The sequence below is a fragment of the Bos javanicus genome, chromosome 22, assembly GCF_032452875.1.
Source record: "Bos javanicus breed banteng chromosome 22, ARS-OSU_banteng_1.0, whole genome shotgun sequence".
NCBI lineage: Eukaryota > Metazoa > Chordata > Mammalia > Artiodactyla > Bovidae > Bos > Bos javanicus.
The window spans coordinates 21,598,334-21,622,907 of record NC_083889.1 but is presented as its reverse complement, the minus strand read 5'-3'; the positions used below and the strand labels follow the sequence as shown (position 1 = coordinate 21,622,907).

At 48.1% G+C, this 24,574-nt stretch overlaps 1 protein-coding gene across 7 annotated transcripts in view; it reads left to right on the top strand.

The window, feature by feature from the left end:
• Positions 1 to 24,574, top strand: part of ITPR1 (inositol 1,4,5-trisphosphate receptor type 1) — a 352,886-nt gene that overhangs the window by 272,260 nt on the left and 56,052 nt on the right. For all 7 annotated transcript variants that reach the window (XM_061396358.1, XM_061396356.1, XM_061396353.1 and 4 more), the window contains 7 exons: positions 1,290 to 1,543; positions 8,370 to 8,570; positions 10,400 to 10,510; positions 12,913 to 13,008; positions 15,891 to 16,013; positions 17,367 to 17,471; positions 20,444 to 20,636. In XM_061396358.1, the coding sequence (XP_061252342.1) occupies positions 1,290 to 1,543; positions 8,370 to 8,570; positions 10,400 to 10,510; positions 12,913 to 13,008; positions 15,891 to 16,013; positions 17,367 to 17,471; positions 20,444 to 20,636 (1,083 nt within the window). The remainder of the gene's footprint in view (positions 1 to 1,289; positions 1,544 to 8,369; positions 8,571 to 10,399; positions 10,511 to 12,912; positions 13,009 to 15,890; positions 16,014 to 17,366; positions 17,472 to 20,443; positions 20,637 to 24,574) is intronic.

Here is a 24,574-nt window from a genome sequence, read left to right as displayed (position 1 = left end):
ACTCAAAAGTGCTAGAGTCAGATGGCCTCGAGCAGATCTGAGCCTTATTTTTTTAAGTTGAGGCCTGGGTTTCTCAGCCACAGCACGTGGGACATCTGGACAATCCATCGCTGTCAGGGCTGTCCTGTGCATTGCAGGCTGTGTACCAGCATATATGGCCTCAACCCAGTGGATGCCCCCGCGTGTATGCTAAGTTGCTTCAGTCGTGTCCAACTCTTTGTGACTCCATGGACTGTAGCTCGCCAGGCACCTCTGTCCATGAGATTCTCCAGGCAAGAATACTGGAGTGGGTTGCCATGCTCTTCTCCAGGGGATCTTTCTGACCCAGAGATCAAACCCACCTCTCTTATGTCTCCTGCTTTGGCAGGTGGGTTCTTTACCACTAGCACCAGCTGGGAAGCCTGTAGGTACCAGTAGCCTATCTCCAACTTGAAATCTCTCCAGATATTTCCTGTCATCCCCTGGGTGGAAATGGGGTCAAAATCACCCCTAGTTGGTAACCACTGGTGTAGAATGGGGATAAACAGAAGAAAAAGGAAGGCTTACATTTACTGAGTATTTCCTACGAACCAGGCACTGTCCAAAGTCCTTTACATGTGTTACTTCATTTAGAATTCAAGTCAACACTGTAAAATAAATTATTTTACATCCATTTTACAGACCAGGAAACTGAGGCATCAGAATGGTAATTAACTTGTTAAGAACATGAAAGTAGTAAGTATACCAGAGTCAGGATCTGAACCCAGGCAGTCCGGCAACAGAGTCTAATGCCCCTAACTCTAGTGCCTGGTTACCTTACAGGGTTAGTGTGAGAAGTGAGCCAGGTAATTAATACACATCAAGTGCTTGATCAAATCACGGTGCCCTGGGGATCCGTAAAGGATTCCATCGATCGTCATACAGTAACAGTAATTACCATTTGCTTAGCTTATGTTGACCCTCTCGGGAACCCTCTCAGAGAAAGACTTCAGTGATATTCTCCCCATTTTACAGATGAGGAAGCTGAGGCCCAGAGTCATAGGTGTGTGAAGCTGGCAGAACCTCTACCACTTTTCCTCTAAATGAGAGCAAGCTGAGGTGATGCCTTAGAGCCACAAGTGAGCTGGCAGAGCCCGACTCAGTTTTAATTCTAAGGGCTGAGAGAAGATGGTGCCATCTTGGAGCGTTTTGCCAACCTTGAGGGGCTCTCTAGTGATGGCAGAACTTAGGTCTCTTAACATCGTCTCTGGCGTGGTGAATAGCGTTCCAGAGGATTCGGCAGCATTGACCATCTCACGTTTGCGTTCTAGCCAAAGAGCCTGCGACGCAGATTACGGAAGAGGTGCGGGATCAGCTCTTGGAGGCCTCTGCCGCCACCCGCAAAGCCTTCACCACCTTCAGAAGGGAAGCTGACCCCGACGACCACTACCAGTCCGGGGAGGGCGCCCAGGCCGCAGCGGACAAGAGCAAGGACGACCTGGAGATGAGCGCGGTCATCACCATCATGCAGCCCATCCTCCGCTTCCTGCAGCTGCTGTGCGAAAACCACAACCGGGACCTCCAGGTGAGGGCGGGGCAGGGGCGGGGCGGACGTGAGGTGGGGGCGGGGAGCCCAAGCTCCTCTCATCTCCTCCCAGCTTGTCTGTGACTTGTGGGCTCCTCTCCCTTCAGCCAGTCTCCTCCAACTGAGGGCCCAGACTGCTCTTGACCTCCGAAGCGTTTCTCTGTCTCATCTTCCCCACCGTCTCCTCAGGGATAAAATCTCAGGCTCATCTGTGTTGTTGCCCCTGCTACACATATGTATTTGTGATGTGTGTGTGTGTGTGTGCACGCCTGTGTCTGTCTGGTAGCCTGCCACTTTTTGATGTTTAGGTGCACAGGTAAATCTTGACTTGGTGGTGGGGTGGGTGATTGAATATACTTACAGAATCTGGTACATGGAAAGTTCTAATCAATATGTTTTGGTTGAATGAATGAAGTGGTCTTCTGGTATTTTACATTTGTTGTTCAGTTGCTGAGTTGTCTCCAACGCTTTGCAACCCCATGGACTGCAGCACGCCAGGCATCCCTGCCCTTCACTACCTCCTGGAGCTTGCTCAGACTCATGTCCATCGAGTCTGTGATGCCATCCAACTATCTCATCCTCTGTCACCTCCTTCTCCTCTTGCCCTCAATCTTTCCCAGCACCAGGGTATTTTCCAATGAGTCAGCTGTTTGCCTTAGGTGGCCAAGTATTGGAGCTTCAGCATCAGTCCTTCCAGTGAATATTCAGGGTTGATTGCCTTTAGAATTGACTGGTTTGATCTCCTTGCTGTCCCAGGGACTCCCATAAATGTTCAGAAATATTTGTTGAACTGATGATTCCAGAAATGCTTTGTTCACTTTTTGTTGTTGTGGCCAAGGCTTATTGGGCACTTAGATGATTCTGGATGCTAAGTGTCTCCTGTATTATTACACTTGTTTTATAGATGAAGAAACTAAGATACACAGGACTCATTTAGGGTATGCAGAGCTCACATTTGAGCCCAGGCAGTCTGGTGGGTAGAGTTTGTGCTGTCTACCACCACATTAAGATAGAGGCTGTTTTCTTCCTTGCAGAGTTCCTCCAGCAGCAAAGGCTTTTCAGGAAGGGCCAAGGATGGGTTCTAGAGATACACTCTTTGTTTTGAGTGGACACAGATCTGTAGAAGCGGTCACTCCCCAGAAGCGTGCTGGAGCCTGGCTCCTTGGCCATTACCTGGTTCTGCTGCTGATTGTTAAGGAAAATACTCCTCTCTGCCTAAAAGGGATGAAGCCGAACCAAAAGAGTGTGCCTGAACTCCTCTAAGATAGAATGTTTCCTCCTAAAGTAAATAGATTAGCAGTGGTAGTTTTATTTGAATCATGATGGTTTGAAAAGAAAATAATTCTAGAACTTCAGTGGTGGTCCAGTGGTTAAGACTTCACTTCATTGCAGGGGGTGCATGTTTGATCCCTGGTCAGGAAGTTAAGATCCCACATGCCTCCTGGCCAGAAAACCAAAAGGTAAAACAGAAGCAGTATTGTAACAAATTCAGTAAAAACTTAAAAAATGGTCCACATCAAAACAAAAAAGTAATAATTGTAGTCCAAACATAGCAAAGGGAAGGTGCAGCCTTGAAATGTTGCATTGTTGACTTGACCCTCCAGGTGGTTTGATGACTTTTCACGTGTTAGCTGTGGCCAGACCATTTGATGCCACAGCTAGAAATGGCTCGCCCTTAAAACCTGCTGCAGACTCTCTACCTAGGTAAGCTGAGTAATGAATTTAATTGTTAAACAGTAAGAGCAGTGAGATGGTACTGGATGAAGTTTGCAGTATTAATACCATCTGTACTGATTTTTCAATCCAGTGAGTGAAGAGCCTGGGCTTTGAAAAAGCATTCAGATCCAAGGTCATCAGCCAGCCAAGTCTGGCCCGTACTTCAAAACGAAGGGGTTTCTGTCAGCCAGGCAGTGACTTCAGGCTCATTCTAGACTTTGACACCCGCCCATCTCCTCCACTGACATCCCTGGCTTCATCCCTGTCCACAGCTGAGTGTGAAATCTTGGCTGTCAGTCTTCTTTTTCTTGCTTGTTGCTCAGACATTCCTACTTTGGACATAGAACACGTCAACCCTTGACGCACTGGCCTGATGCCTGCATGCTGAGCTCAGTGGGCGGACAGAGCTCTCATGACCCAGAGGTCAGGGTCTGGTGACTGTCTCCTTGGCTGGCATTTCTCTGTTTGAAGGGAGACTGTATTCGTTCCACCTTCCGTATCTACACCATCCATCATGGAGGAGACAGGCCAAGGGAGTGTGAGCGACACCGTGGGAAACCCGGCTGTCCCACCAGTAGGAAAACAAAGCCTTCAGCTCGACTGTGGCATGTTTGTGGATGGGGGCCCCGCCCTGCTGCTGGGGTGATTTCTAGGCTGAACTTCGTGGCCATTGCCCTGTACTGTTCGCCTGCACCAGAGTCATTGGTCTCCACCAAACTCAGGCTCCGAAGGAAAAGTAGATTAAGACTTTGCATGTGTGTATTGATTTCCTCACCTCGGCAAGGATCTGCTCTGTGCCCTGAGCCAGGGCGATGGAGACCCCCCTACCCCTGCTCCCCACAAAGCAGGAGCCCCTGGTAAGAGGGAGATGACCACGCAGCATGCTGAGGGCTGTTGTTGTGCCATCTTAGGGGTTTTGTAAATTCAGAGCAGGAGAACCAACACAGTGAGCCAGGTCCAGGAAAGCTTCTCAGAGAAGCTGATGTCTGCTGAGTTCTGAACTAACCAAACACAAAAACCCCCCTTGAGTAGAGTCCTGTCCATGAACGTCAGAGGGGCAGTCCCAAGGTGCTTGTTTCCTGAGTGTAGCTCTGGTTTCGTGGATCTGTTCTTCCTCCCCTCCGCCCCCTGGAACTCCCATCTTCACTGGGGAAGCAGAGGGAGGCCCTCATTGTATGAGTTCACCCTTTCTTGTGGGGAAATCCTCACGGTTGTTATTTTGTACCTTACTATTGTTCAGTCGTGGCTGACATGACTGAGCCTGCAGCATGCCAGGCTTCCCTGTCCTCCACCATCTCCCAGAGTTTGCTCAAACTCATATCCATTGAGTCAATGATGCCATCCAACCATCTCATCTTCTGTCACCCCCTTTCCCTTCTGCCCTTAATCATTCCCAGCATTAAGGTCTTTTCCATTGAGTCGGTTCTTTGCATCAGGCGGCCAAAGTATTGGAGCTTCAGCCTCAGCATCAGTCCTTCCAATGAATATTCAGAGTTGATTTCGTTTAGCATTGACTGGTTTGATCTCCTTGCTGTCCAAGGGACTCTCGAGAGTCTTCTCCAGCACCACAGTTCAAAAGCATCAATTCTTCGATGCTCAGCTGTCTTTAGCTCTTCGCAAAACTCTGAATTAATTCTCCAAGGCCCCAGTGGCCAGAAGCACCTTTTCATGAGTCCTTCCAAAACTCCATTCTCCAATATACTGGTCTTCCAGAAACACTGGTATTGTGGGGAGAAGGAGTGTACAGTATAATATATTAAAAAAAAAAAAAAAACTTAACAATTTAACCTTTGAGGGTACCATAATGCCAGTAATTTTAAACTGTTTAAGGCCGCAGAATTCTTTGTTTGTATGAGGTAAAGCAGATGAAAGCAAGGCTGCTTTGTTCATAATAGAAACTACAGAGTACTCGAGCTTTGCTTTCTCATCTATAAGAGCTCTGAGACATGGGGCATTCCCGGGGTCCCCCAGGGTTTTGCAGGGCCCGGCTGGCAAACCAGCAGTCTGGACCAAGGGTTTAGAAGGATGAAGCTTGCACTCATCTTCACAGACTCCCACTAAGTCAGACAGCCTGAGCTAGTTAATAAAATCGCTCTGACAAGAAGATGCTTGTAGGAGTCTGGCTCTGAAAATGATGGTTTTAAGCGGGATTCGGCAGCTCTGAATGCCATCCTCTTGGCAGCGTTCTGGATCCGATGGTGAATCTCTGGGTCGGGGTTTCCTTTTGGATCTGAGGGAGAAGACATTTTCATGAGGAAAGAGGGACCAGCCCCCTGGTAGAAGGAAGTGCAGATAAGCCCAGAGAGGGAGGGATTCTGGCCTTTTGAAGTTGCCCAGAGTTTCTGGTCATGTTTATAACTTTAACTCTCCTGTTGATAAATGTTCAATAGAGATAAAGCCACCGAACTTGACTTTGCTGAACGGGCAGTTGCTGCCTTAAGCAAGCTTTGTTCACAGTAGCAAGAACCTTGATGGGAAGGACTGTTTTTGAACCATTTTTGCATTGCTTTTGAACCTTCCCCTGAGAGGCTGGCTTTGCTTTGATCTCGGTTAAGGGATGCAGATTCTGATTTCTGTCCACTGAGGTCTGTTTAAGCCCAGGCTTAAAGTCTTTGATGTCCTTCATCTTCCCATCCTGACTTGGTCCCTGGCACTCCAAGGAAGACCACAAAGATAACAGGATTTTTCTAGCCTAGGCAAGGTGGGGTGAGTGGTACGTGCTAAGTGTAAACTGTATTCCTTAAGCGCGGAAGGAGTTCCCATGGGCCTTTAGCAAGTGGCACAGCAAAAAACCTCAGTTTTTGTAGAGAATAAGAGAAAACGGATGTGAGTTAGGAGGGAGAAATTCTGGGTGGACACGCTATAAAGATCATGAGAAATGGGAGAGGCTTTCAAGAAAGGGCTGCTCACTGTCCTTCCTGGAGAGTCTGAAGCATGTCAGCCTTGATGACTCCCCAAGTCCTCTTTCTCCCATTCATTCAACTTAACTCAGATATTCAGGCAGTGTTTGTGAAGCCCCTGGCCCGAGACAGTCCCTGTGCTAGTTGGCTGTTGCCAGTGCTGGTGCTCCGATCCCACTGGAGTCAGGATGGAGGGCTTCCTGAAAGAAGTAACTTGAGACCCCAACCTGAAGGAAGAGAAGTTAATCAGAGAGTTAACTCTCTGATTAATCACAGGAGACAGGGAGAGTGTGACAGACAGAGGGAACAGTGCGGCTGAAGTCCCAGAGATGAGTGAGTGAAAGGTGCTTAAAGAGCAGAAAGAAGTTCGTTGCTGCCAGACAGAGACGAGCACGGCAGGAGAGAGGGTGTCCCCGAGCAGAGGCAGGGGCATGGCAGGAATGATGACGCAGGAGTTGGGGAGGAAATTGGACCTCAAGAACCATGCTGTGCATCTGAGCCTAGGACAGTCTGGTCCTCCCCTATCCTCTTTGTGAATATTCCTCCACCCCACCATGGCATGGCGTGGGGTTCAGCCAGGCTGTTAACAGGTAGAATCTTCTTTGAGGGACTGGAGCAAGAAATGGCTGTGGAACCCTCCTCTGGCTTCCTGTGGTCCTTAGAAATGTAGTCACGGGCAAGCGCACTTGGTTCTCAAACATCTGTCCTTCCCCCACCTCCCACCCAGACCTGAGTGATGGCCCAATTTTTAGACTTGTCAGAAAGGCTTAAGCATAAGGGACTGAGCTTAATTTGGGGTTGGGGTGACAGTGACGGGTGGTTAGCTTGTTGACAAGTCAAGCATTAAACTTGATTACCAGCTTTTAATCTGTGCATTTATAAATGTTTTAATTGTACAAGGAATATATTCTTTGTACAAGGAATATATTCTTTGTACATCATGAATTATACAATGAATATATTCTTTCTATGAAGGCTTAAATGAAAATCAGTGTTCGGTTAAAAAAAAAAAAAAAAGTCCCTCTTTGCATTCCCACATTGTTCTGAACTGTGAATCCTTCCTGTCCTTTTCCTGTATCTTTAGATGGGAGCACTGGATCCCTATTAATCTGCTATTTGCCCTTTTTGTTTGCTTAACTCAGCAGTATATCCTAGAGATCTTTCCATATTGATACATACAGACCTGCTTCGGTGTTTGCAACTTACAATATTAAAGACTGTTGATGGATTATCATTTGTTTATGTCCCAACTGATGAGCCTTTAGGTTGCTTCCAGTTCTTCTCTGTCTCAAACAGTGCTGTCGCAAACATCCAATACGTACTTTGCGAACAGTAACAGAGGTGGAATTACCGGGTCAAAAGTTACATTCATTTTATTTTTTAATTATCTTTTTAGAAAGATAATCCAGAAAGATAATTTTCTGATTTTCTACAGCAAATATATGTAACTTCTATAACTATGCCCAAAAGTATTTGTGGTTAATCTTTGCCTCTTTTTAAGAAGAGATTACTGGAGTCTATGACCCCCCCAAAAAAAAAATCTCCGTATGAAAATAGACATTGTATTATGAGGTTATTGAATGTGCCTTGGTTTACTTCATTGAGAAAGTATCTGCTCTTAAGTCTTGTTAACATTGTAAGTTTACCTTGAGAATACATGCTTGGGCACACACACACAAGCATACACACATTTATTCACTTTCGTTCCTTCCTTTAATAATGGAAGTGACCCAATGAGGTAATCCAGATCCCCACCAGGGCCGTGGCGTAAGCCCTCCTGTGACACTTTATGCTGTGGTGATTTACCCTCAGGACTACACTCCGGGCGGCATTCAGCATCCAGACCACACCATCATCTTTTCAATAAAACCACTGTCCTTGGAAATGTCAGAAGACTCTGAACTTAACATGCGGTGGGCGGGAAGGTGGGCTGGAGCGAGAAGGGGAGAAATGAGAAACAAGGGTCTCGGAGTCTGAAGTGGGTTGTCAAAGAGGAGCTCTTCTCCACTGCATCCCATACAAAAGCCAAGTGTTCGTAGCTGTTGCCAAGGCCGCATCCATGGCTGACCATCGTGGGGGCTGACTCTTCTGTTCTAACCAATGCAGTCCTGTGCCCCAACTGACTACACATGATCACAATGGCAGGCTGAGTGACCGTTTCCCTCTCTCTTTGCCTCTGCTCCCCAAACCTGGGGACGCCCCAATTGCAGAACTTCCTCCGTTGCCAAAACAACAAGACCAACTACAATTTGGTGTGCGAGACACTGCAGTTTCTGGATTGTATTTGTGGAAGCACCACCGGGGGTCTTGGTCTTCTGGGACTCTATATCAACGAAAAGAACGTGGCCCTCATCAACCAAACCCTGGAAAGTTTGACCGAATACTGTCAAGGACCTTGCCATGAGAATCAGGTAATTCCATTTTTCTTTGAGGAGGTGGGGAAAAAGAAAAAAAGGTGTATCATTTTGAAGCCTTGATGACATGGACTAGTTCAGAAGTCATATAGCATCTGGCTGTAGACCTTGGGAGTCAGGAGAACCAGAGGCCTCTGTCCAGCAGTGAGGAAGCAGCCACTGGATCTTATTATGTTTCAGGATGTGACCTGATCCCAGGCATCAGCAGGCGTCCTGGTCTATGCCCAGCTTGATTTGGTTTGAATGGCCCAGCTCTTAACTTTGCTGGGAATACATGGTAAAGTTGGAGGTAAATGAGTAAGACCAGAAGATTGGGCTCTATTTCAAATATTAGGGAAGACACAAAAAGGGACCACCTCACAGAAGGAGGTTTTAACTTAAGAGAGAAGAGCCTTCCTGGACATGAGACCATTTGAAAATAATATGAGAAAAACACAGTTGACATTCGGAGAAGAGAAAGACCCATTAGTCTTTTTTAAAAATAATTTCTGTTTATTTATCTGTCTTTGGTTGTGCTGGGCTCACTGCTGCAAGGGCTTTCTCTGGGTGCTGCGAGTGAGGCTGCGCTCCAGTCGCGGTGCACAGGCTTCTTATGGCAGTGACTTCTCTTGCTGTGGGGCACAGGCTCTAGGTGCGCAGGCTCAGCAGCTGCAACTCCCGGGCTCTAGGGCACAGGCTCAGCAGTTGTGGCACATGGTCCCAGTTGCCCCGCGGCATGTGGGATCTCCCTGGATCAGGGATTAAACCCATGTCTCCTGCATTGGCAGGCAGATTCTTTACCACTGAGCCACCAAGGATGCCCAAGACCCCTTGGTGCCTCTCAAGAAGTATATTTTTGGAGTGGAACCCAGTAGAGTCATTGCTTATCCATGACATCTTATAGATTTTGTGAGGTTTTGCACTGATGCTAGAACGAGTGTGGTTTTTAACTCAAATTCTAGCTGTCTCCTAGTTGGAAGGGATAGGCCAGTGCTTAAAATAACCCATGATAAACCCAGTGGCCAGGGCAGGTATGACATGCCGTGTTACTTGGGATCCAAGGCCAGAACCTTGGCTCAGAAGAGAAGCCTGGCTTACGAGAGGGAGCACTCACTGTATATTGAGATTCTGATCATAGTTGTCCATGACTGTGAGGCCAGCATTTTGTTAGATCCACTTTCCTCTCCAGGTTTCCTGATGAGACAGATGGTATAGTTGGAGTTAAAGTGAAAAGAAACAAACAAACAAAAAAATTATAAGAGGCTTGTGGGGGAGAGGTTTTATCTGACATCTAAGTGAATTTCCTTATAACCTCAAGTTGGCTTTTCTGCCAAACTGAGGTCTGTGCAAAGGAGCGTACTGGTATGAATTCTGCTGCAAACGGGGATCTTACCTGGGGGAAGGTGATTAATTCTGATATTACGTGAATTAAAACTTGCTTTCCAAGCTCGAGCCTGAAGCAAAAGTGTGCGATACGAAAACCGAGTGATGTAGAGAGAATGGAACACACCTTTCAAGGGGAAACCGGTGCTCAGAGCCCAGAATCAGTCACACACCATATTTTCCCTTAAGAACAAAAGCCCACTGCGCTGTTTGGATTAGATGCGGCCAATTTATCAGTTACAGTGCATGGGGACTTTCCTACTGTTTACTGTTAATTCTGAAACTAGAGATTTTCATCTGTCTTTTATTTTTACCACTTTCTCACGGAAAATTTGCTGCCCTCCCCTAGAGACATGACTGGGAGTGGCAAACCTTGTGTTGAAATAGCAGTTCAGCCTGTTGGCCTTTGACGTCTGATACATGACCAGCCTTGTGTCAATGTCTGCGTGTGCCTCTTTTCTCAGAACTGCATAGCCACCCATGAATCCAATGGCATTGACATCATCACAGCCCTGATCCTCAATGACATCAACCCTCTGGGAAAGAAGAGGATGGACCTTGTGTTAGAACTGAAGGCAAGTAGGAATTGAAAGCAGAAAAGCAGTAGCGTTTGGAAACTGTTGTGTGTTGCCCATGCACGTGACGTGGTCACTGCTGTGAAACTAAATCCTGGAGACAGTTTGTTTTAAACTCAATGAATGATCCACGTTGCAAGTTCTGAGTAAAAGGCAGAACTTCGGTTTTTCCCTTCCAAATAAGGTCTTGGGAGAGGATATCAGTTTTTCGACTCACAGGTCACATGGAATGGGAACTCATCACCCAAAGCTAAGAAGCAAATTCAGACAGACTCTGAGAACTAACAAGCTGATTCTGAAAGGTGAAGACAGAGAAACAGTGGAAACTCCTTTCCCTCTGTGGTCTCTCATTTCCCCTTCCCCCATTGCGGAAAAGGGCCAGTTGAGGGATAGTACCACTAAAACTATGGAGGACCAAAAAAAAATGTTGTATGTGGATCGTATTAGGGAACACCTTTTTCTGTTTCATGATTGATTTAGCAGAAGGGAGGTTCATCAATGCTGGGTTAACATAAGGAAAAGTTAAACTGGCCAGTATTGTGCCTCCCGGCGTCTGATGAGTTTCTTTGCATCCTATACAAACAGATGGCTGATGTAGAAGCACCTTTGACATGCTCACTCCCTCTGGTACCAGAAGAGTTCTATGGGGTGAAGGCAGTCGCTTCAAGATGCTTAAGCCGCTGGGTTTACAAGCCAGCTTGTTGAATATTTGAGAAGCTGACGGGCTACTCCTGATGTTGATTTCTTGAATGTACAAGAAAATTAGTTAAAAATAAAGTAAAAACAAAAGAACAAAAAACCCTCACTCCTGTCTTAGGGGTTCCGAAGTTTCTCTGAGTCCAAAGTTTTACTTTTGAGAATTGGGCTTGCAACCCAGTCTGGTGTCTAAAGTGCGTTTTGAAACATCAGCCTCCCTGAGCACATTTCCTTTTTAACCGTTCCCGTGTTGGGGCAGGTTGAGATCTGCCCTCCATCTCACCCCAGCATGGAACACCGGGTGCTTTGTCATTGTCATGGGAGAGCCTGGACCTACAGGGTTTAGCTGAAAAGCCAGTCTGTATTTATGGCATCAGTGGTGCCAGAGGAAAGGTCGTTAGGGAAGGTGGTAACACAGAAGCCCACAGGAATCACCCAGTTATTTTTATTTTATTTTAGTGTTTCTAACCGAGAGTCCACGCTAATGGATAGTTTGGGTCTATCATTTAAGTGGATTTGTTTCTTTGGGCTATTTTTAACTCCTTTGACAAATCCTATTGTCGAAGGATCACCTCATTCAGGCTCATATCCCTGGCTACCATTTATCAGGATATATAAGAGGAGAACCTGAAATAAACTGAGACCTTCAGGTGCTCCTCATCAGCATTTCAGTGGCATTTTCAGCTAGTCCAGTAACCTGAAGGTTATTAGAGACATTTCTTCCCTGTGAAAAGCCATCTTTTGATGGCATAACAACCCGATGGAACTGCTGTGATCTGTGCTTGGGGAGAGAAAAAAAAAAGATACTGCTCCCTCTCACCAAAACAACAGCCTTCAAATCCAGTACACAAAGAAGCATGTGGATTATCATAGTCCTGGAACCTAAAAGCTGAGATGTGCAGGGAGTGGTTATGTAAAAACTTTGAACATAGTGGGAAATGATGGTTTAACATGTGTACGGTGATCCCTTGGGTCCTTTTTGTTAACTGGCATTGGCTGTACTCTTGTGATAATATTAGGGGCTATAAGAGCTGATAGTGCTATTTTAGGTCAGGGAAGTATAAGTATTAGTCACTCAGACATGTTCGATTCTTTGTGATCCCATGGACCATAGCCCGCCAGGCACCTCTGTCCGTGGAATTCTCCAGGCAAGAATATTGGAGTGGGTTGCCGTTTCCTACTCGCTTAGGTCAGGGAGGAATTACCTTAATTGTCAGCCTTCTCTGACCTGCAAGGCTGAATCACAGTGTTGATAACCAACCCCTGCCCCTGAAGGCATCTGGATCTATGTCTCAGGGGCTTCCTGACCGCTGTCATCATCAGGGTCCCAGGGGATCCACCAAGCTCCCTTGTTTAACTGTCCCGTGTCCACTAGGAGTTGGACCAAGTGGTAAGGGTAAACTGTACCCAAACAGGTAGGTGCCTCTTTGCCCATCATCTGTTCCTGTGGACATGTTTTTGGGGTCGTAAGTGGCACCTTCTCAGTCGGTGCAGGTGGTTTTGGATGTATCGGGTTGGCCAAAAAGTTTGTTCTGGTTTGTACACTCTTAGGGAAAACCCCTAACGAACTTTTGGGCCAACCCAGCGCTGGACCCACACCCTCCCATGGAGCGGAACATGTGGATGCAGCCCCTGATCACCCGTGGTTCAGGCCGGCCCCCTGGCAGTTCCTCCTCATGTCTTCCTCCCTTTGTGTCTCCATTCAGAACAATGCGTCCAAGTTGCTCCTGGCCATCATGGAGAGCAGGCATGACAGTGAGAATGCTGAGCGGATCCTCTATAACATGAGGCCCAAGGAACTGGTGAGTTGGACGACTGAGCCCCTGGCCCTGGCGCTGAGCAGCATCAGAGCTTCGTGGGAGCCGGAGCAGAGTATCTACTTCCTTGAGCTTTCTTTATGATGCCAGCAATCAGAAGTGCAAAGAGAACATTTGATTCAGGCCACTGACCAGGGCAGGGGAGTGACCCCTGTATGGAATAGGTGGCCTCTGCCTTCAGCACAGCCCCCAGGGAAAGCCTCCCCAGGCTGTTTCCCTCGGGGAAGGCGGCACCAGGAGGGGTGTGGGAGCCTGGAGTTCACATCCACAGCTCTGCCCTTCTCTGGGTCATCTTGGTGATTCTCTGAGCTCCACTTCCCTGAAAGGAAGAGGATGGTATCAGCTAGTCCAGAGGGTTGCTAGGGAGACTAAGCAAATGATTCCTGCAGAGCTCTGTGCGTGGTGCCCGCACGTGGTAAACTCTTCTGGAATGCGCTCATTCACGGCTGTTCTTTGCTGTGGCTTTGTCCGGGGATCAAGAATTTACATCTCTCCTTGGTATCGAGAACCTGGGCAACAGAATAGTGGGTTTTTTTTTTTTCCGGTGGGGGGCGGGGGCAAGGGGGCGGTGCTGATGTTTTGGGTCTTTTAAAAAAGAAAACACACTTGCTTATTTTGGGGGGTGATGTTAACAGCTGGCTGTGACTTCCAGGCCGGGAGTCAGGGCTGTAGACTGCGAGACAGCAACTGGCAGAGATGCTGAACCGAACTGAGGACGGAATTCTCTATTTAGACTTTTTCCCACGCAAATAAACTGTAACTGACAGACCTAAATGAGGGCACTAAAACTGTCCTGCCGCCCGGTGACCCAGTGTGTGCTTGGGGCCGGCTGAAGTCCCTTTATGTGTCCCTTTAAATAAAGTTCACAGCGAGCCCAGCACTTTGATCTCTGAGGCCAGGAGTGAGTTCTCAGCCTGAGACGGAAGTCCTCTCCCGGTTTACGTAAGGGCTTATGTAACTGGGGCTGGGGGTTGGGGAGACTGGGATCTGTCACTCCTGAGTGGGGATGGATGACTGAGCAGGGACCCCACTCCAGTTCCCATCAGTCAAGAACACACCCCATCCTGGGTGGGGGACATGGCAGCCCCCTGGGTACCACCGGCTTCCAGGTCGCCCCCTTGTGGCTGAACAGCTTCATTCCCGAATCGCAGGGCAGAGTCAAAGGCTTCCTAGAACAAACGTGGTTCTGAGAAGGAGTGCAGCAGAGATACCCTAAGGTCGGGAGCACGTGTGCACATATATGTGTGCACACATACATGTTGTGCGTTCAGGCTCCCATGTCCTGTGCGACACGTTGTCTGTTCAGTTTGTTTTTAAAGAACCGACAGGAAGACAAGCTCAGAGAGTGAGGGCGTTGTCTCCACAGTTATTTCCAGGGCCTGACCTGGTGTCAGCGCAGAAATGTGTGGCCCTCTGTGTGCTTGATCTCAGACAGTGAGAAGTAATTCACAGTATTGTCCTCGTGGCGATGCAGGAGGCGGAAATGCCTTTTGAGTCGTTAGAGAAAGTGATCAATTTTTAGTGCGAATTAAGAGTTGAAGGCGTTGTGTTCTTTTTCTCTAAATGATTGATTCTTGATAGGTTCATCTGATGAACGTTGACTGGGCCCTGTTTTGTCCAGGGTGTTGTGCTGGGTTCCTGGGAGGAACTGAGAAAGAGGCAGAACCAACCCTACCCCCTCTCAGGAAGCTGAGGCCAGCAGATGGGAGCAGGAAGGCCGGCACTCAGATGCCCTGGGAAGCATGCTCTGGGCGTGAGAAGATCAAGGTCAAAGCTCAGCTCGCTCGTGTGAATTTTGTCACGCCCCTTTGCCTCTCTGAGTCTGCTTCCTCATCCATAATCAAGGGGAATCTTTGACACCTCATAAAGTGTGGATGAGCCTTCACGTTTCTGAAAGAATAGTGCTCGGCTCATAGAAAGTGCTGGTAGATGTCATCTGTTAAAGATCTTTTCTTCATGTGGTGTAGGCTGCGAGGGACAGGAAAATATCTGAAGCCATAAAATAGTTTCATCAGCTGTTCCTAAAGGCGAATGGTTTTCTTTTCTGTTTTTCCTGAAATGGCAAAGTACGGGATGGGGAGAGATGACAGGAGGAGATGAAGAGATAGGACAAGACTGGTTTCTACGCTTCATTTGTATCATGTTATCGTTCGGGTGCATTTTTTTTTAGCCACCGTCCCGTTTTAAAGCAGAAGGTCAGTCATAACAGGGAACTCTGTTCAATGTTATGGGCAGCCTGGAACGGAAGGGAGTTTGGGGGAGAATGGATACATGTATGTATATGGCTGAATCCCTTCTCTGTCCAGCTGAAACTATCACAACATTGTTTATTGACTATGAAAAAAAAAGTGAAAGTCGCTCTGTCGTGTCTGACTCTTTGTGACCCCATGTACTATACAGTCCATGAAATTTTCCAGGCCAGAATACTGGAGTGGGTATCCTTTCTCTTCTCCAGAGGATCTTCCCAACCCAGGAATCGAACTGGGGTCTCCTGCACTACTGCAGGAGAATTCTTTACCAACTGAGCTATCAGAGAAGCCCATTTATTGGCTATGCCCCAATACAAAATTAAAAGTTAGGGAGAAAAAAAAAAAAGACAGACAGTCATAGATCAGCCACAGGATATCTGTTGGTTTAGGGAGAATGGAAGGGTTTCCCTCTCCTGTCAGTGGAGGCTGATTGGCAGTGGCTGCCTGTGATTGTATTAAGAAGGATTCTGAGGCTGTGTCCACACCTGGAGGAAAAGTGTACTGAGCCTGGTGGGCAGTGTCTGTCCCTGAAGGGGAGACTCCATGTGTGTGCTGTCATTGCCCGTCCTGTGTGGGTCTTCCTGAGACAGGGGCTCTGTGCCATGGCCCTTCTTGCAGGTGGAAGTGATCAAGAAAGCCTACATGCAAGGTGAAGTGGAGTTCGAGGATGGTGAGAATGGTGAGGACGGAGCTGCCTCCCCCAGAAACGTGGGACACAACATCTACATCCTAGCTCATCAGGTGCGACCCCTCCCTAGGCCCCCCTGCCCGACAGTCAACGCCAGCATTCCATGCATGCGCCCTTAAACTTGCTTTTCCTGTAAGGATTCAGCCTGAGGTTGTTTGGGCGCGTGGTAACATGGCTCACGGGTACCGCCAGCCACCTGACCCCGAGTGTGAGGTCCAGGCTGCTTCCAGTGTTCCACTCCCGCAGGGTCATGTCCTTGGAAACCCCCACATTTCTTAAAAGCGTTCCCACTGAGCCATGACACTTGGATAGTTTATGACTGTGTCTCCAGACACTTGAAAGGAGTCCTAGTCTTTTCATAAATATTGATGAGTCTGTCTTAACCGTCTCAAGAAAGAAACCTCAGCTGCCTGGCCTATCGCACTTGGAAATCTTTGGGAACTTGTCACTCTGCCTTGTCTTTGTTTGCCTTTCGGGGGATGGAGTAATACTTCCTACCCTGGCACCAGAATGCCCTGTTTCGTAACTCGCTTCCCAAGTGGCTGGGCTTCTGAAGACACTTCCTCTTTCTGGAGGTTGACGTGCTTGGAGCAGGCTGAGGTGTGTGGGCAGCTGGGAACTCGGCTGCTTCTGGTCCCCTCCACCTCTCTTAGGTGGAGGCGTTTGATAGAAAACAGTGATGGGATTGGGCTGCAGGTTGAGAAGTCTGTGCTCCTTGTCTCCTCCATTCCTGGCATTTAATTTAGCCCCTGGGAGTTTGGAAAGGTCACGTGCACACTGCTATATTTAAAATGGATAACCAACAAGTACCTACTGTATAGCACTTGGAAGTCTGCTCTGTGTTATGTGGCAGCCTGGATGGGTGGGGGATTTAGGGGAGATTGGATACATGTATATATATATGGCTGAGTCCCTTCACCATTTACCTGAAACTGTCACAGTATTGTTAACTGGCTATACCCCAATACAAAATAAAAAGTTTAAAGTTTAAAAAAAAAAAAGTATATGCCCAAATCAGCTTACTCAATCTTAATGAGCAAGTACATTCATTATCAAATGAAATTATTTAAGCTTTAAAAAAAATGATAATGTAGCCCCTGTGAGGTTTCAGGGCATTCCTTAAGGAGGCTCTGTGAGGTTGGATAGAAAACCCCACCTTCCTCCTGCCTGGCCAAGGAAACCAGGGCAAAGTGGGCCCTTGAGTGGACATGCGCTCTCCATGCCACTCTGCCAGGCTCCCAAAATAGCTGCCGTGCAGAGCAGGCCTCAGTGGGGTGCAGGGGGGCCCCCCTTCACCCTCCAGCTTGCCGCTTGTTCCCATGCGTCTTTTCTACCCAGAGCCAGGAGGCAGCTGTGTGTTGCTGTTGCAAACAGAACTGACTGCCCTGTCTGCACTTGTGTTCTAGTTGGCTCGACATAACAAAGAGCTTCAGACCATGCTGAAACCCGGCGGCCAGGTGGATGGAGACGAAGCTCTGGAGTTTTATGCCAAGCACACGGCCCAGATAGAGGTAAAGGCCGGGTACACTTGGGACCCAGGCTCGCGTTGAGGGCCTCCGCAGTGGGTGCCCTGGGCTGGGACTGGCGTGCGGTCACTGGTCTGAGTGGTGAACAGGTGGTGAGACGCTATGGTGCACCAGGGCCCGCACTCAATGCGCAAAGCCAGTGACAGCCAAGGTAGTGGGGGGACAGACCCCGAGCGAGGCCACACAAGGAGACGCGCTGTGAACTCAGACAAGGGCATGAGGACGACCAGACGGTATCATGAGACGGTGCCACAGAAGGGCCTGCTGTGGAGTGTGGTGGTCAGGGCGGCCTGTCCTAAAGAGTGTTACCTCAGCGCAGACTTTCCAAAGGATGGGAACGAAGGGGCACAGCCAGGAGGCTAGAGTTTGGTAGGCCCCGAGGTGGGAGGTGAAGGTGAAGAGGTGGGGCTTAGGGAGCAGGAGTGAGAAAACATTGGGTCAGAGAGGAAAGAGACAAGCCCAGGTCCTGCAGGACCGCGTCCGGCATTGGCGGGAGGAGTCTGGACTTTACCCTCTGAACTCCACCGAGGAGTAATACAACCAGATCTGTACTTGAAAACACACACACACACACTCACAAGAAATAAATCATCTCTATTTTGCAGCTGGGACAATACCGAGAAAGGACTCAGAGGTTGCATCACTCAGCGAGAGGTCCAGTTCTCAGTGTCAGGGCTGACATTTTCATCCATGTCTGGCTGACCCCAGAGCCCATGGGTGTTTTTAATGTTCCTTGCATTGTCTGCTGGGGGCTGAGAGGGCCCAGACCTGCGCCCACAGGCTTCAGGCAGTAAGGCATGGTGTGTCCTGACCAGCTAATGAGGAGATGCACAAATACAGTATCTGTGTCAGAGCAAGGATTTTGAAAGACTAGCAGACTCCTTTGGGCCATATGAGACTTGCAGGATAGAGGCATGTTAGAGGATAATCTCACCCGCTGTCTGGGGTCTCGCAGCTGTCCTCATATAATGCATCATTTCACCCATCGGTTGGCCATGACAGTGTGCATGAGCACGTAATCTGAATTGATTGTTCACGACCAGAAGTTTGTTCTCTGGAGCCCTTAGAAGACAAACTTCAGATATTTGCGGTGTGGAACATCAGAGGGGAAGGAACCTTGGAAATGGTCTGGTTGAGCTCCTTGGTTCACCATCAAACTGGCATTTGATCAGGTGCAGAGGTGTTAACAAGGTCACCCACTAGAGGTGGAGAAGGGCTGGGATAGATTTTGATTCCCAACTGTACATTGACTAAAAGAGAAGCATGAATCGATCTTGAATAATGGAGAGAAATGGCCAGGCAGGGCGGCCTGAGCTCTTGAAATCCTGTTCCTGGGCAGCTGCTCATACCTTCCAGTCTCGCAGGACATAGAGAGTTGCTGTCACTCAGGCTTCCACAGACCCTCATCCCATCACTCTGGTCACACCATGCAGGTCGCCCTGAAATCTAAGTATCTGTTCGTGCCAGGAGACCACCTGTTCCTCCATTGTCTCTTCTCAGATCGTGTTCCTTCTGTGTAATGGGGGCTGATCCAGAGCCCCCCGATGATGTAAAGCAGGAGGGCCGTGGGGGACTGCAGACTGTGTATGCACCCGCGTTACCAACACCCGCCCCCCATTCCCAGTTAACGAGGTTGGCTTATGCACCAGACTCGGTAACATGATCTCCAGTTTGATTTGGAAACCACTGGTCTCCAGACGACATCTCCGAGGATTCAGGGAGGCCAGGCTGTGGGAACCTGCCTCGTTTCAGAGTTTCCCACTGCAGCTTGACCTGAGTCATCTCTCCTGCTGCGCTGGGAAAAAGAGCACTGGGAGGCTGGGAACCAGAACTTCTCAAAGAGGGTGTGGCTCTGGGCCTCACCTGACTTGTCCAGCCCCTGGAGAGGAAGGACACAGGGAGGCCCTGCCCCTTTAGTATTGCGGCCTGAACCCCCTTTGAAATTTCTGCCTCCCCGGGACTATGACTCAACACAGTGTTGAAAAATTTGAACAGTCTCCCCCAGACAGCTCTCTGGGAACTGAACCTGTCTAGGAAGAGCATGGGGAATATTTGTGAAGTGTCCACCCCAGGAACCAGCAAAGCTAGTTAAAAGAACAATGAGTATGATACCAGTATTAAAAGAGCCTATTGTTTTATGCATCACACATGTTAGATGCTCTGACAGGTCAGAGGTCAGAGGTCACTGCGTCTGTGAAAACCGAAGATCTCCTTTTTGAGTTCCTATCTAGGTAAAAGAACCCACCTTTGCAATCTGAGAAAAGCTCTTAGGTGAGATTTGTACCATGATCTAGCACTACTATGGTACAGTGGGATCACCACTAGCTGTGTTTGGCTGTTTACATTAAAATTAAATGAAATTAAATACTAAGCTCCAGTTCTCAGTTATGCCAGCCACATGTGCTAGTCCTCAGTGCCCGTATGTGAGAAGGGACTCTGCTTTCAAAGGGGCAGACACACAGTTGCGGCATCATCATTCCTGTTTTCATCATTCCAGAAAGTTCTGTTGGACATCTGCAGCCCCGAGCCTCATATGAATCCGTACACAAAACACACTTTGAATTGTTCCAGATAAATTCATCACAGTACAATTCCTGGGTCTGAGGTTAGAAAAATATTTTGACTTACCAAAACGGTTTTATGCATAAATCTAAGAGATACAGCCCAGTCCAGGAGTTACAAAATCCCAGAAGAGTCCGGGTCAGGTCTGTGTTACGCTTGATCTTTAATTCTGAGATAGGACTTCCCTGGTGGTCCAGTGGTTAAGAGTCCAGCCTTCCAATGCAGGGGGTGTGGTTTCAATCCCTGGTCAGGGAACTCAGATCCCACATGCCATGTGGTATGGATAAAAAAGAAGAAAAGAAAAAATCTAGGCCGAATACTGAGCCTGTGGCCTGTGCCAAGTCCTTAGTAAAGGATTTTTGACCATTTTAACCTCCTCCGTTTTTTCACCCTAGATTGTCAGGTTAGACCGAACCATGGAGCAGATTGTCTTCCCTGTGCCCAGTATATGTGAATTCCTAACCAAAGAGTCAAAACTACGGATATACTACACCACAGAGAGGGACGAGCAGGGCAGCAAGATCAACGACTTCTTCCTGCGGTCCGAGGACCTCTTCAATGAGATGAATTGGCAGAAGAAGCTCAGAGGTGGGTCAGCACCTCCAGGTGCTGTGGAATTGTGTGGTTCTGCAGGTCTTGCGTGCTGGGGTTTGATAGTGAGTGCGTGGACCTCCCCGTAGGAGCAGAGCTGGTGGGGTTCAGGATTCTGTCCCCCTCTGAGCACCAGGACGACCCAGGCACCTTGGGAGCTGGTAAGTGGGCTCCAGCCTCTGGAAGGTGCTGAAAAGGCTTCCTTCCGGCTGCCTTTGACCTGATTCAATTGGAGAGCTCCCAGAAGGACTTAAAATGCTCCTATTTTGATAGAATTAAAGGGATGGAGAACAGACAGGCCTGCTGCTCACAGGATGGCACATTTGAGCCTACCTGAGAGCTCGTTGACCAGCCCACGTGCTCGGAAGACACTGGTCTTCCCCCTTTTATAGGGCAGTTTGGATTGTTAGACCCGAGTCATTTTACAGGCAGTGGAATCACTGGCCACAGAAGATGCATCATTGCTCACCAGCAAGTCTCATTGCGGGGCCCAGCTAGGCTGGCTACATTTCCTCGTCTAAAACCCTTTACAGGGCTGCCCTGGTGGGCTTCTCTGCAGCCAGTTTTCATTACGGTTTTAGTGTGATCCTTCAATGCCGACAGTACGCTGGGCACCAGCTGTTGTGACCAGCTTAGAAAGGATGCTGCTTCATTCCTGTCATTAGTCAGGAGCCAGGGTTTGTATTTGAAACCCTGGATTCCAGCTGCCCTGTGATCACTCCAGCTCCTGCTGAGGGGCGGGGCTGCAGGAGGGGAAACTGGGCTGGAGGTCAGGTTCTGGGTGCTCTGGTCCTCTTCCTCATTCACCGGCCTGAGCCGGCGCAGTCCTGCCTCCTTTCCTGCCGCCCCTGCTCTGCTCCGCTCCACTCCCTGCCTCCCTGGAATCGGTTAGTGGCAGAAGGCGTTGTGCAAGCAGGCTGCCCGCCAGGCGCTGGTCTCACCCCACCCCTACTCCATTCTCTCTCATCTCTAAGGGACGCCTCATCGACCAGCACTTCAAAGCATGGTCATGTTTTGCTGAACCAACCCATTTGTCACCCAGCCCCACGCGAGGTGTCTAGCTCATCTTTAACAGAACAGCATGCGTATCCCCCATGGTGTGGACCTCAGAAGGCTTCATGGACAGGTGGCCCCACTATCAGTGTGTCCTTGTAGCCACTGTGGGCTCCATCCAAGCTCCTGTAGCTCAAGTATCATTGGTCATGTTGAACATCCTTGCAGCACCGCACTCGTGCAGTCAGATAAGAAAGATAACCCAAAAAGGTTGATAGAGACCTTTGTGTATGCTTGTCTTCTCAGCTGTGGCGTTCAATAGAAGGGAACTTCCTCTTATTTGTTGATTTTGCTCTTCCCTGAAATAGTTCATGATTCCAACTTTAGGAGATGATCCTGAATTCATGGTTTGGTTCATCCAGACCTCCATGATAGTGATTAAAACGGTGGTTTTGGACTTCCCTGGTGGTGTGTAGGATAGGAATCTATTTGCCAATGCAGCGGATGGGTGTGATCCCTGGTCTGGAAGACTCCACATGTGGGGAGCAGCTGCACCCACGTGCCACAGGTACCGAGTCCACACTCTAGAGCCTGCAGGCCACAACTTCTGAGCCCACGTGCTGCAAGTGCTGAAACTTGAGTGCCTAGAGCCTGTGATCTGCAACAAGAAGCCACCACAAAGAGCAGCCCCCACTTGCCACAAGTAGAGAAAGCCCAAGTGCGGCAACGAAGACTCAGCACAACCATAAACACATGGATTTTAAAAAATGATTTTATCCTTTCTAATATATAGGTCTACTAAGTGCAGGCAGGGAAGCCACCAGGGAAGCCCAATATATAGGTCTACTAAGTACTGATACCAAGACTGGTCAGATATATTCATTCTCTCTGAATTGTGTTATCCAATAGGTATAGAAAATAGGCTCTCCAGGGGACTTAAGAATTGAAAGAAAGATTTTCACCTTTTATGATGAGGTGAGAGACCTCGTCAACCCTCTTTCTGAGATGTTGTCTTCAGCCTGGCAGAGTAGGAAGACCTCAGCTGCAAGACATGGGGATCTCTGAATTCGTTCTCCTTCCATCACCCACTGGCTTTGTGACCTGGCCAAGTGACTGAACCTCTTCTAGGCTCTCCCCTATAAAGTGGGGAGTTAAGACTGCCCGACGGATTGATTGGTCAAGGAATGGCCAGCTCATCATTCCGAGATTTCTACTGCTTTGTAGCTAATACCTTCTCTTATTTGGTCTGTCTTTGTTTCAAAAGCAGTTTTTGTTTCAGTGAAGCTTAAACACAGCTACGGTTGTCAACTGAGAGATTTTAATTGGCTTCATAGCTCTGCTGGTAAGAGAAAAATTGAAAGTAATAACTGAATTAAACATGATTTGCATATTTAGGAAGAGGAGAAATGTACTCATTAGAAGTGCAATTAAAATGAAATACATTTTCCCCTCTAAGTAGCTTATTTCTCTTCTGACGCATCTGCAGAAAAGAATTCTCTGGCTTGTTTATGAAGCTGCTTTACCTTTTCCTGAAAGTGTCACCGGGAATCATCTATGCCTTGGAGAATCTGTAGCTGGGGCTCAGATACACAGGGAGGTGTGATGTGTTGCTTCATCTTTTCTTTTGCAAGTATTAAGATCCTTAGTTCCTATACTCTCTTGAAACCCTCTTCCCTGCTTTACTCAATAGACAAACACACACACACACACACACACTCTCTCTCTCACTCTTGTGTGCGTTCACATCCTCCATCCACTGTGCCTCTCTGATATCTTCTCTTGGCCCCAGGGATGAGAAAACTCTGGGCTAAGAAAACTAGAAGGTAGTGGAAGGAACTTGAGGCAGAGCTGCAAAGGCCGGCACTTTGCTACTTGGTGTTATGTGGTGTCTCGTTCAGGCACTCAGTCCTGTCTGACTCTTTGCCACCCCATGGACTGCAGCACACCAGGCTTCCCTGTCTTTCACCCTCATGGTTGTTACATTCATTGGAATAGAGTGGGAAATTCCATTGCTCTGTATGCACATGGAGTCTGTGTCCTCAGCAAGCCCCAGTTCCTTAAAAAGAAAGCAAACTAGGATACGAGGGTTAGCAGATGCCCTGGGTGCACTGACTTAAACCGCCTGCCCTTCTAGGATCATGGCACCTGTCTTCTTGCACCTGTGTAGACACCCAGTTGACTTGAAGGGTTGAATATTTGTTCATATTCAGAGTGACACCACAATTTAAGGACAGTGTTAGCCTTGTAAAAGTCAGATTTGTGAAAACTAAATGCCAGAGTTGAGGAGCATTTATTACAGTCATGTTGAAGCATCACACAGTGGCTCTTCTTACACTGGGTTCAGGTTGAGAGCTCCCCCTGAAGAGAATCCTGGCTTAACCCTCACTCATCTCTGCCATTTCCTGCCTTTCTGTCTTTTCACTTCTCATTAGTCTGTTACCCTTACACTGATGGGGGAGGATGTTGTAAATCCCCGTGTTCCCATCAGTCAGCCCTTGGCCATCCTTGCCATTGTTTCTTCTGTGCTGTTCAGAGTTTTCATGTTCAGATCAGGAATGGGCTTCAATCCCAGAAAAAAACACCAACAGTTATTGTCTCCAGAGTAAGTGGTTTCTCATCTTAAATTTGCTTCGGCAATTATTAATAGCTTATAAAATAAAACAAACTCTGGGAAATCAGGTTGACTGATTACTGGTCGGCTCCTCTACTAAATGGTGACATGAGCCCCTTAACTCTGTCCTTGTCACTGAGCCCAGGGGTCTCTGAGCTGAGGGGATGAGATTGCCACAGCTTCCATCCTCGGCTGGGCCTCAGTTTCCCTCATTTATCAAATGAGAGATGTTAAACCAGATGCAGCTTATAGCTCCAAAACTCAACGGTTTGGAAACATGGCCTCTTACCATGCGAGCATGTAAATGAGCAGTTATTAAATTATCCAGGGC